The sequence below is a fragment of the Aulonocara sp. 'chitande type north' Nkhata Bay genome, linkage group LG14 (genome assembly GCF_057382095.1).
Source record: "Aulonocara sp. 'chitande type north' Nkhata Bay isolate Kocher_YH1m ecotype deep benthic linkage group LG14, A_spYH_male_GT1.1, whole genome shotgun sequence".
NCBI lineage: Eukaryota > Metazoa > Chordata > Actinopteri > Cichliformes > Cichlidae > Aulonocara > Aulonocara sp. 'chitande type north' Nkhata Bay.
This window is the reverse complement of record NC_141357.1, coordinates 7,547,361-7,560,169: the sequence shown is the minus strand read 5'-3', so window position 1 is coordinate 7,560,169 and position 12,809 is coordinate 7,547,361. Positions and strand designations below refer to the sequence as shown.

Below are 12,809 nucleotides of genomic sequence, written 5' to 3'. Positions count from 1 at the left end.
AGAAATAGGATTTGTTCCTCAATTTTAGCAAAAGAGTAATTCTTTAATTTCAACAGTTTGTTGTTCCAATTTCAGCAAGAACTACCAGACTCACAAACAAGGAAAGCAGAGACTTAGCTCAGGGCTTTCACTGAAACAAAAAAACAAAACAGAAATAAATTAAAAAGTTTCTTGTAGGATGGGTGTGAGGAGGTCAGAGGTAAGTGGAGTGGGCAGGCGAGGTGTGTTTCCAAGGAGGATGGTTTCCTAAGGCAAGGCCAGCTAGAACATCAAGATGACTATAGTAAACGGGTAAGCAGATGCAGGTAACTACTGGGAAAAATCGAGGACGCAAGGAACATGAGTGAAAATCATTGTGCTGTTAGCACAAGACCTCAGAGAGAAAACCAAAGGGCCAGGGAGACACACCCACACACCGAAACAAACAAGAGATAAGTCAAACATTTCCCTGTGGCCTGACAGTCATGGTAGCTTGCTGCGTGCTGCATCGACACTGTTGTTGCAAGCAGAAATGAGCTGACAGGCCTCCCAAAACCATGGATAACACTTGACGGATGATCTGATATCGTCGTGTTGGTGTTGTTCCTGGAACAACATAGTAAATATTGTTCCAGGATCAACATTGCAAGTGACCAATCACATTGTTGTGACGTTATTCTTTGGCACGCCAAGCCATTTGTCCATTTATGAAATTCCAATGTTGCAAGGACAATATCAGTTCTGCTTAGCGTTTATTAAAGGGTTAGGGTTAGGTGCAACACTTGACTATCTTAACTCATATGGCAATCTCTTTGACACACAGGTTCACAGGCTAACGACAGACCTGGATGAATGGATGCAGACCCACTCTCTGCTTCTCTGCAGGTAAACTTCCCTCTAATCAACAAGATGGTTCATTAGAGGGAAGGTTAAGAGCAAGAACAGGAGGAGAGAATACTAAAGAAAAAAGGCAGACAAATGCTCCTACAGTTTTTTCTGAATGCTTAAACCCTAACTGTGATTCCTGTAGCACAATTTCTAAAACTATTCAGACTTATAGCAAAACCACTCACTGAGTTTGCAAAACTAAAAGCACAAAAACTGCTTTGCACTCAGTTTGCAATTTTGTAACACACACTTTGCAAAACTGTAGGCACAATTCACTGCACAACACCCAATTATCAAATTTCCAACACACTCCTAGCAAAAGTATACACATGTATGGCTATCATTAACACTAATTTGCCAACTGTCTGGCACACTTTCACATGTGAAAACTGTTTTAGATAATTAGTCCACTTTGCAATCAGCCTAAGCACTATAAACAGGCCACAGGTAAGCTGTCTATGTGGAGTACAATGGAAGGAGCAGTAAGAGTGAGAAGAGTGAGAATCAGAGGAGGCCGAGGGAGAGGACGTGGAGGTGAAGAAGTTGGAGGAAGAGGACGTGGAGGTGAAGAAGTTGGAGGAAGAGGACGTGGAGGAGCAAGAAGAGGACGAGGAGGGGAAAGAGGAAGGGTAAGAAGAGTAAGAAACAGAATAACTGATGACACCAGAGCTACAGTAGTGGACCATGTCATCAACCATGGGATGACCCTGAGGGAAGCTGGCCAACGTGTTCAGCCTAAACTGAGCCGCTACACTGTGGCAAGCATCATTAGGACATTTCGAAATGAGAATCGGTAAGTACTTTGTAGCACTGCCATACTCTAATGGGAAACACAACAGTACCATACATGCAAAAATACTGAAATTGTTACTTTACAGAATTGCTAGACGTCCAGATGTTGGGGGCAGAGGCAGAATGTTCACTCCAGAGCAAGAGACCCATATAGTGAACATGGTGATTGCCAATAATGCAATAAGACTGCGTGAAATACAGCAGCGCATAATGGATGATGACACCATCTTTCAAAATTTACACAGTGCAAGCATTTCTACACTAAGTCGTGTACTTGCGCGCCACAGAATAAGAATGAAGCAAATTTACAGAGTTCCCTTCGAGAGAAACACAGAACGTGTAAAGCAACTGCGATATGACTATGTGCAGGTAAGCTAGTGTCATTGGTTCTGAATTTGGAAGTGCATACTGTAGTGCTGTGCATGGGCCTGATGTGTTGCATTTGTTTTGTCTTGTCCAGAGAGTGATGGAACTAGAAGCAGATGCAATGGGACATGAGCTACTTTTTGTAGATGAGGCCGGTTTTAACCTCAGTAAAACCAGGAGACGTGGCAGGAACATTATTGGACACCGTGCCATCATCAATGTCCCAGGACAACGTGGTGGTAACATAACCATGTGTGCAGCTATAAGCCAAAATGGTGTTGTTCACCATCATGCAACCATAGGACAATGTTAGTTTCCATAGGGCTGTTTTGGTCCGCAACTGGTTTACAGACCACCCATCCTTCATGGCACTCAACCTCCCTCCATACTCTCCATTCTTAAATCCCATCGAGGAGTTCTTCTCTGCCTGGCGCTGGAAAGTGTACGACCATCATCCTCATCAACAGGTAGCCCTTTTACAGGCAATGGAGGAGGCATGTGGAGATATTGACCAGGCATCATGTCAGGCCTGGATACGGCATTCAAGGAGATATTTTCCCCGGTGCCTTGGACTGGAGGATATCGCATGCGATGTGGACGAAATTTTGTGGCCGGACCCAGAAAGACGACATGATATAGGCTGATTGTCTTTTTTTTTCCCTTTTTTTTGTGAAATTCATATTTTGTGTTCTGACTTTGTCTTGGTTTTGATGAGTGTGAATAAACACCAATACTTGAAGTTTGGATCCTTGTATGTTTACATGACACTATGGCAAAAGTGTGACCTCAAATTGACATCTGTACACAGAGAAAGCAAAAGCCAGATGTGTTTTGTATTCATACCATCAGTGTGCAGTTGGCGCATGTGCTTAGTAGATGATGGCTTGTGTGTACTGTTTGATACGAAAACACCATTTTTACGAAGGTGTGAACAGTTACAGTTTTTTTTTTACAGCCGCTAGGACACATTTCTCAATACTTAGGTCACTTTTGCAAAACTCTTCACACAATTGTACTAACTGACCTTCAGCTTGGCAAAGCAGTTCATTTCACATTCAAAATGCACTACAACTACCAAAACACTTTATTCAGGTCTCAAATAAACTCATTCTTCCAGAACACTAGCAAAGGTTGACAGCCGACAAACACACTTTGTCACCCACAAAACAATGACCTAAAAAACATTAACAACATGTAGCATTACACAGTGTTTTCTTGTGTAAAACAAGGACACATCTGTTTATAATTTCAATATATGTTACTGGAATGAATCAGACATCATGCAGAATTCGTTACAGTTTTTTCTGATTGCTTAAGCACATTTTTTGTAACTATTTGCTAATTTTGCAAAACTCTTCACACAAATAAGAAAACCTGTCACCCAATCATCAAAACATTGTAGTTCTCTTGCAAAAGCAAACACAGCTAGATTAACCCTTCACACCTTCGTAAAAATGGTGTTTCCATATCAAACAGTACACACAAGCCATCATCTACTAAGCACACAATGCGCCAACTGCACACTGATGGTATGAATACAAAACACATCTGGCTTTTGCTTTCTCTGTGCACAAGGTAGGCTATGTCAGTTTGAGCTCATACTTCTGTCATAGATCCATAAGCATAGAGGGATCCAAACTTCAAGTACTGGTGTTTATTCAAACACATCAAAACAAACACAAGTGTTTATTTCCAAGTATAGGATTATTTGCAATCGCCATAATGACTATATGGGTTACTTGGTCTGCAGTGAACATGCTTCCTCTGCCCCGAGCATCTGGTCATCTAGCAATTCTGTAAAGTAACAATTTCAGTATTTTTACATCAATGGTATTGGTGTGTTTCTCATTGGCATATGGCAGTGCTACAAATCTTTGTGCGAAGTGACTGTACTAACCGATTCTCAAAATGTCCTTATGATGCTTGCTACAGTGTAGCGGCTCGAGTTAGGCTGAACCCGTTGGCCAGCTTCCCTCAGGGTCATTCCACGGTTGATTACATGGTCCACTATTGTAGCTCTGATGTCATCAGCAATTCTATTTCTTACTCTTCCTACCCTTCCTATCCCCCCTCCTCATCTTCCTCTCCCCCCTCCTCGTCTTCCTCTTGCTCCTCCTTGTCCTTGTCGTCCTCTTCATCCTACTTCTTCACCTCCACGTCCTCTTCCTCGGCCTCCTCTACTTCTCACTCTTTCTGCTCCCTCCATTGTACTCCGCACACACAGCTTACCTGTATTATAGTGCTTAGGCTGATTGCAAAGTGAACTAATTATCTAAAAAAGTTTTCACATGTGAAAGTGTGCCAGACAGTTGGCAAATTAGTGTTAATGATAGCCATACATGTGTATACTTTTGCTAGGAGTGTGTTGGAAATTTGATAATTGGGTGTTGTGCAGTGAATTGTGCCTACAGTTTTGCAAAGTGTGTGTTACAAAATTGCAAACTGAGTGCAAAGCAGTTTTTGTGCTTTTAGTTTTGCAAACTCAGTGAGTGGTTTTGCTATAAGTCTGAATAGTTTTAGGAATTGTGCTACAGGAATCACAGTTAGGGTTTAAGCATTCAGAAAAAACTGTAATATTTGTTTATGTATTTTAATTTTTTTGCACTAAGTAATCCCAAAATGCAAGAATTTGTATACACACCATCCACTGATACACATACAATAGTAATGCTAATCTACTCGGTCTTCTCCATTTGGCCACAGGTTCTCATCCACATCACATCTTATGTCATCTAGGGCAATACACCTAGGAAAGAATCTTCTGGCATGCCTGATCCATCCCTGGCAATCTTCTGCTGATATCGCCAGGCATCCAGCATTCATTGCATCCAGGAGGGACATTTGATCATGTGGATGATGGTCGTAAACCTTCCACCGCCATGAGGAAAAGAATTCCTCTATGGGGTTGAGGAATGGAGAGTGAGGTGGGAGGAAAAGAAACTCCATTCTGGGATGGGCTGCAAACCACTCGGTGACTGCACGGGAGTGATGAAATGCCACATTGTCCCATACAATTATAAATGTTGGCTGATTCCTTCTCTCCGCATCCCTTTCCTCACCTAGCACAACCCTTCCATAGAGATCATGCAGGAACGCAAGGAGCCGTTCAGTGTTGTATGGCCCAATTAGTGGTCTGTGTAACAGCAGTCCATCAGTGGATATTGCTGCGCACATTGTGATGTTGGCACCCCCTCTGGCCCGGGACATTCACTGTAGCTCTCTTCCCAATCACATTCCTCCCTCGTCGCCGTGCTTTGGCCAAGTTGAAACCTGCCTCATCAAAAGATGAAAATGTGGTGCGTTTGCCTGCCTTCAATCTCCATGACTCTCTAACATAAATCCACAAGGCAATATAAGCTGTTACAGTAGTAAATTTGTAAAAATTGTCTTTGTGTGTGTTTGGTTTTGTTCAAAAACAGATCTGTATTTTATTGTGATCTTACCTGGACATACTGGTTCCTGAGTTGCTTGACATGTTCAGAGTTCCTCTCAAAAGGCACAGTGTACAACTGTTTCATCCTGACCTGATGTTTTTTCAGGACTCTAGAAATTGTTGTTATACTTACACTGTGAATATTTGCGAAAGTAACGTTGTCTGCCAAGACTCTGTGTCTAATTTCAGTGAGTTTTATCCCATTGTTTCTGATGACCATATCAACAATGGCAGTTTCCTGCACATCAGTGAACATCTGTCCTCTCCCTCCTGTGTGAGGTAACCGTTGAGTCCCAAGCAGAAATGCAACAACAATTACACAAAAGCTTATTTACTTCTGAAATGTGCAAATGCCCCTGCAGAATACAAGTTACCTGTTGGTTTGCCGGAAAACTCTAACAATAGATGCCACTGTAGAACGTTGCAGATTTGGCTGCACTCTCTGACCAGCCTCTCTCATTGAGTGACCATGATTTACTACATGATCAATTACAGTAGCTCTGATCTCATCTGAGACTACAGCTCTTGATCTTCCTCTTATTCTTCTTCCACCACGCATACGTATTCCTCGCCCCCTCCCAGCCACTCTTCTTCCTCCTTCAGCCACTTCTCCATTTCTGGCTGGGTCCATGTTTACATCACAAAACAAACCTATTCAGCAGTTGTCTCCTTTTGTAATGAAATTGAAGGAGTAACACCTGTGTAGATGTTCATCTACAATGAGAATCAGCTGTGGCTGGTTAAACTGCATTTTTAGATTTAAAATATGTTTCAATAAAATATTGCTGTTGAATTTTGCTGTCTTATTCAGTTTTGCATTATGTTATTGGTTTGACCATAAGTTTAACAGTTTTGAAAACAGTATGTAAGTTGTTGAAATCTCCCAATTCTTTGAATCTTTGGGCTGAAGGAAGGACAATACTCGGTGTATAAATGCTCAATCAACAATCATTTATTTCCATACAATTCAACAGTCAGAGCATTACAACGTCCGGACGGGAGAGATGCTACCAGAGGGTCAGGCACATGTCTCAAAATGGTGACGGGTTGCTCAGCTTTTTACAGTCTCTAGTGGCCCCCAGCTAGTCGTAAAAGCCAAAACATCACATTCTTTCTCTGTTACAGCGCCTAAGTTATGACCTCGGCTCCCTGTCTCTCTGCTCTTCACCAAAGGAATGTGGTCTGTTTCTTCTATTATCTGGACAAGGTCCTCTGCACACAACATTCTCTTCATGATTCAGCAGTATGAAATGTCAAGAAACAGTGTAATACATTCAACAGTGTCGAGTAATACAGGTCAATCCAATAGATCTAATGATTTTCACACTCTTTTAGGTCAGAAGTATAATGCAAACTAAGACTACATACTGATCACACACTCTATGTTAAAGGGTATAATATGATCTACAGCAGTTAACATAATTCAACTATTTTGATTACATATATAAGGTAACATATAATAACAGAATAATCTAACAAAGTACATGCAAAATGTCCTGTACGTACAAAGATTTTTGGCAGTTGTTGTGTCTGACTGAGAAAATAATTCATGAAATTTGAGAGATGTAGTCATTGAATGCATTTTGTGCCAAAACAATGATAACTGATCCTCAGTTTAGCCCACATAGACTTCTGTTGTGCTCACTGTGTGAGGAGTTTTGCAAAAGTGACCTAAGTATTGAGAAATGTGTCCTAGCGTCTGTAAAAAACTGTAATGGTTTGAAGCTACGGGCAGCGCTACGTCTGGCTGATCAATGGAGCAAAGTACAGCTATTGAAAGGTTGCCTACATGCTTACAGTACAATTTACCACATATTAAAGGCCTGTGTGCATTCAGCAGCCTTCTGCATTGAAGTTTGCCTGGTAACAGATGACTCAAACGGAGTCAGGAAGTATACTTCTAAAATGTCTTTGTTGAGTGAGGTCATGTACTGAGGTTAAAACACAGACACATGGGCTGCCTGCACACATGCACTGTATATAGACTTGTTTTGCTTGTAAACGGCATGCTCATGTTCTGTTCTGAAGCGCAGAAAGTGGAATAACAGGAAGCATCTGGCGGGTGGCGGAGGAACAGAGGAAGGAACTGTTCTTTTTTAGAATATGTCCTAAGACAGAATTACTGGAACATGCATATGTTTTTATCTGCTTGGATGCACAAGGGGGCGTTATATTTTCTGATACCCTGATGTTACATATATGACACCCCATTTATTGTTCGAAGAAGATCGAGGCTGATGTTTTGCAGAGCTCATCTTCCCACATATATGTGTTTTAATAAAATCATTGTTTTGACACACAATGGACCTTCAGTCCTATGTCTCTTTCATCAAATCACGAATCAGGACACTTGGCATCAGAACCCGCCTCCTCCTCGGAGGGCATCACATCCTTTTCCAAAATAGAGCCAACCACCGACTCTGATAAGCCAACCACTTCTCCCTGCCGATGGGCGTGTTGTTTTCGATCAAAATCCGTTGTTTTCCTTCTAATCCAGTTCTTTTCATTCAAATTCTGTTGTTCTCATTCAAATTCTTTCTCTTCATTCTAATCCTGTTTTTTTAATTCAAATTTTGTTTTCATTCTAATTCTGTTGTTTTCATTCTATATCTGTTGTTTTCATTCAAATTCCGTTGTTGTCATTCTAATTCTGTTGTTTTCATTCAAATTATCTTGTTTTTATTCTATTTCTGTTGTTTTCATTCAAATTTTGTCGTTTTCTTTCAAATTTTCCTGTTTTCATTCTAATTCAGTTCTTTTCATTCTAATTCTGTTGTTTTCTTTCAAATTCTGTTGTTTTCATTCTAATTCTGTTGTTTTCATTCAAATTTTGTTGTTTTCTTTCAAATTCCTTTGTTTTCATTCAAATTCCGTTCTTGTCATTCTAACTCTGTATTTTTCGTTCGAAATCCGTTGTTTTCCTTCTAATCCAGTTCTTTTCATTCTGATTCTGTTGTTTTCATTCAAATTCCATTCTTGTCATTCTAATTCTGTTGTTTTCATTCAAATTCCGTTCTTGTCATTCTAATTCTGTTCTTTTCATTCAAATTCCGTTCTTGTCATCCTAATTCTGTTGTTTTTGTTCGAAATCCATTGTTTTCCAACTAATCCAGTTCTTTTCATTTAAATTCTGTTGTTTTCTTTCAATTTCCGTGGTTTTCATTCTAATTCTGTTGTTTTCGTTCAAATTCCGTTCTTGTCATTCTAATTCTGTGGTTTTCATGCAAATTTTGTTGTTTTCATTCAACTTCCGGTGTTTTCATTCAAATTCCGTTCTTGTCATTCGAATTCTGTGGTTTTCTTTCAAATTCTGTTGCTTTCATTCTAATTCAATTCTTTTCATTCTAATTCAGTTCTTTACATTCTAATTCTGTTGTTTTCAATCTAATTCTGTTTTTTTCATTCAAATTATCTTGTTTTTATTCTATTTCTGTTGTTTTCATTCAAATTTTGTCGTCTTCTTTCAAATTTTCTTGTTTTCATTCTAATTCAGTTCTTTTCATTCAAATTCTGTTGTTTTCATTCTATTTCTGTTGTTTTCATTCAAATTCAGATCTTGTCATTCTAATACTGTTGTTTTCATGCAAATTTTGTTGTTTTCATTCAACTTCCGGTGTTTTCTTTGAAATTCCGTTCTTGTCATTCGAATTCTGTGGTTTTCTTTCAAATTCTGTTGCTTTCATTCTAATTCAGTTCTTTTCATTCTAATTCAGTTCTTTACATTCTAATTCCTGTGTTTTCTTTCAACTTCCAGTGTTTTCATCCAAATTCCATTCTTGTCATTCTAATTCTGTTGTTCTCATTCAAATTCTGTTCTCTTCATTCTAATACTGTTTTTTCATTCAAATTTTGTTCTTTTCATTCTTATTCTGTTCTTTTCATTCTAATTCTGTTGTTTTCATTCGAATTCTGTGGTTTTCTTTCAAATTCTGTTGTTTTCCTTCTAATTCAGTTCTTTTCATTCTAATTCAGTTCCTTACATTCTATATCTGTTGTTTTCATTCAAATTCCTGTGTTTTCATTCAAATTCCGTTCTTGTCATTCTAATTCTGTTGTTTTCATTCAAATTATCTTGTTTTTATTCTATTTCTGTTGTTTTCATTCAAATTTTGTCGTTTTCTTTCAAATTTTCCTGTTTTCATTCTAATTCAGATCTTTTCATTCTAATTCTGTGGTTTTCATTCTAATTCTATTGTTTTCATTCTAATTCTATTGTTTTCATTCAAATTCCTGAGTTTTCGTTGAAATTCTGTTTTTTTCTTTCAAATTCTGTTGTTTTCATTCTAATTCTGTTGTTTTCATTCAAATTTTGTTGTTTTCTTTCAAATTCCTTTGTTTTCATTCAAATTCCGTTCTTGTCATTCTAACTCTGTATTTTTCGTTCGAAATCCGTTGTTTTCCTTCTAATCCAGTTCTTTTCATTCTGATTCTGTTGTTTTCATTCAAATTCCGTTATTGTCATTCGAATTCTGTTCTTTTCATTCAAATTCCGTTCTTGTCATCCTAATTCTGTTGTTTTTGTTCGAAATCCGTTGTTTTCCAACTAATCCAGTTCTTTTCATTTAAATTCTGTTGTTTTCTTTCAATTTCTGTGGTTTTCATTCGAATTCTGTTGTTTTTATTCAAATTCCGTTCTTGTCATTCTAATTCTGTGGTTTTCATGCAAATTTTGTTGTTTTCATTCAACTTCCGGTGTTTTCATTCGAATTCCGTTCTTGTCATTCGAATTCTGTGGTTTTCTTTCAAATTCTGTTGCTTTCATTCTAATTCAATTCTTTTCATTCTAATTCAGTTCTTTACATTCTAATTCTGTTGTTTTCATTCTAATTCTGTTGTTTTCATTTAAATTCCGTTCTTGTCATTCAAATTCTGAGGTTTTCTTTCAAATTCTGTTGTTTTCCTTCTGATTCAGTTCTTTTCATTCTAATTCAGTTCTTTACATTCTAATTCTAATGCACAACTCTGTTGCTTGTGAAGCTCGCACACAAGAATTTCACTCACATGTGCTGTACCAATGTACCTGCACATGTGATGTGACAATAAAAGTGATTTGATTTGATTTGATTTGATTTAATTCTGTTGTTTTCATTCAAATTCCTGCGGTTTTCTTTCAACTTCCGGTGTTTTCATTCAAATTCCTTTCTTGTCACTCTAATTCTGTTGTTCTCATTCAAGTTCTGTGTTCTTTATTGTAATACTGTTTTTTCATTCAAATTTTGTTCTTTTTATTCTAATTCAGTTCTATTCATTATAATTCTGTTGTTTTCATTCTAATCCAGTTCTTTTCATTCAAATTCTGTTGTTCTCTTTCAACTTCCGTTGTTTTCATTCAAATTCCATTCTTGTCATTCTAATTCTGTTTTTCTCATTCTAATTCTATTGTTTTCATTCTAATTCTATTGTTTTCATTCAAATTCCGTTCTTGTCATTCTAATTTTGTTATTTTCGTTCGAAATCCGTTGTTTACCTTCTAATCCTGGGCCCTGTTTCAGGAAGCCGGTTTAGTGCAAACTCTGAGTAAGTATACCCTGAGTTAACGAAAACTCTGGGTTTTCGGTTTCACAAAGCGAGTTCAGCTGCAGCCTGAGTGAGTCACTATGACGACACACTCCGTGAAGCTAACCTGCCCCCTAGCAGGTTTACTACAACTAACCCTGACTGTCTCCGCCCCTTTGTCGGAAACCTGACAGTAGGAAGTGTCGGACATGGCGTGCCACTTCCTTGAAGAGCCAGTAGATCGTGAAGCCCAAATTCTCCGCAGAGCTCTCCGCCGGGAGAGAGTGATCAGAACATTTTATCATTTCCTGATGATTTTCTGTGCGAACGTTACCGTTTCTCAGCACAATCTATAATTTATTTGGATAACATCCTCAGGCCATATATTACGCATGTGACACATCGCGGACATTCTCTCAGTTCTGTACATATTATTTGTATTGCACTTCGGTTTCTTGCAAACGGGAGCTTTCTGTATAATATTGGTGACGCTGAGCACGTTTCCAAGGCTACCGTCTGTCGGGTAGTCAGGAATGTTACAGTTGCACTGAAACGTCTCCTGCACTCGTTTGTGGTGTTCCCCGGTCATAGATCCACAAGATTCATCAAAGAGGGATGCCACAAAATTGCAGGTATCAGGATGACCAAAACTTAATTTATGGTGTGGTGATACTTGGACTACTACTTAAATTGCACATTTATTTTCAGGGTTCCCAGGCGTGATTGGCTGTACAGATGGTACTCACATTCCAATCATTGCTCCTTCAGTAAATGAAGGAGACTATGTGAACAGGAAGTCTTTCCACAGCATTAATGTACAGGTACATAGTTCCCTGTAGCATGTCAAACTAACAAATTATTTCATTATAGTAATGGATGCTAATTTGTGTTCTCTGCACTGTGAAGATCATATGTGATGCTGCCAACATTATCACAAATGTGGAAGCCAAGTGGCCAGGCTCTGTCCATGACTCACAAATATTCCGTGAATGTACACTGAGCACAAAATTTGGACATGGTGAGTTGAGAATACTTTAAAATATATAAAGACCAATTGCTTCAGGGACATTTGAACTGAAGTGTACCCTTCTGTCTTAGGAGAGTTCACTGGCTACTTGCTTGGTGATAGGGGGTATCCATGTTTACCCTATTTGCTTACCCCTTACCCTGACCCTGAACCGGGCCCACAGCAGCGATATAATCTGGCTAATTGCAGGACAAGAGCCAGAATTGAAATGACTATCGGAATGCTTAAGGCCCGGTTCCAGTGCCTGCAAAGACTCAGGGTCACCCCAGAAAGGGCATGTGACATTATTGTGGCATGTGTGATTCTTCACAACATTGCCACAATTAGAGGAGAACACTGTCCTTCTGAACCAAACATCAGCAGTGATCCAAACCATGAACATCCTGACCCTCCCACGGACATACAAGATGGAAGAGCAGTCAGAGACACCATATGTCACAATCATTTCTTTTGACCCATCACCTCAACATGTTGAAAGAAGAATAAACAGATTTTTTGTTCAACTGGCTTTATTGGTCGCCTGTGTTTCCTGTACACAAAGTATTAAAAGATGTAAACCTCATAAAGTGTCTCTGTTGCTTCCTCCTCTGTAACAGCTGTCAATGTTTCTTCATTATTTTCCTGTAGTAAAGAAGTTAACAACATTGCTGTTCTACTGTAAACTCATATAATCTGTGGAGTATTACTCACAACTGCATGTTGGTCTGGCTCAACAGGAGGCTGCACCAGATGCAGTACACCACCACCATCAACTGATAGAATATGAGGTTTATACAGGTCACTTATAACTTACAAGGGACCAAATGGCAATTAACAAACATACCAATC

At 38.8% G+C, this 12,809-nt stretch overlaps 1 protein-coding gene and 1 long non-coding RNA gene across 2 annotated transcripts; both read left to right on the top strand.

The window, feature by feature from the left end:
• The first annotated feature begins 1,325 nt into the window (after positions 1-1,325).
• On the top strand, positions 1,326-5,154 carry LOC147314005 (uncharacterized). The gene is made up of 5 exons (XM_086262717.1): positions 1,326-1,660; positions 1,746-2,028; positions 2,120-2,333; positions 2,377-2,492; positions 5,089-5,154. The coding sequence occupies exons 1-5, from the start codon at positions 1,326-1,328 to the stop codon at positions 5,152-5,154; spliced, it is 1,014 nt and encodes a 337-aa protein (XP_086118843.1).
• Positions 5,155-11,559: 6,405 nt separating this feature from the next.
• Positions 11,560-12,488, top strand: LOC147314004 (uncharacterized). The gene is made up of 2 exons (XR_015124829.1): positions 11,560-11,775; positions 11,861-12,488. It is a non-coding gene; the product is annotated as an uncharacterized LOC147314004 (long non-coding RNA).
• Positions 12,489-12,809: the final 321 nt, after the last annotated feature.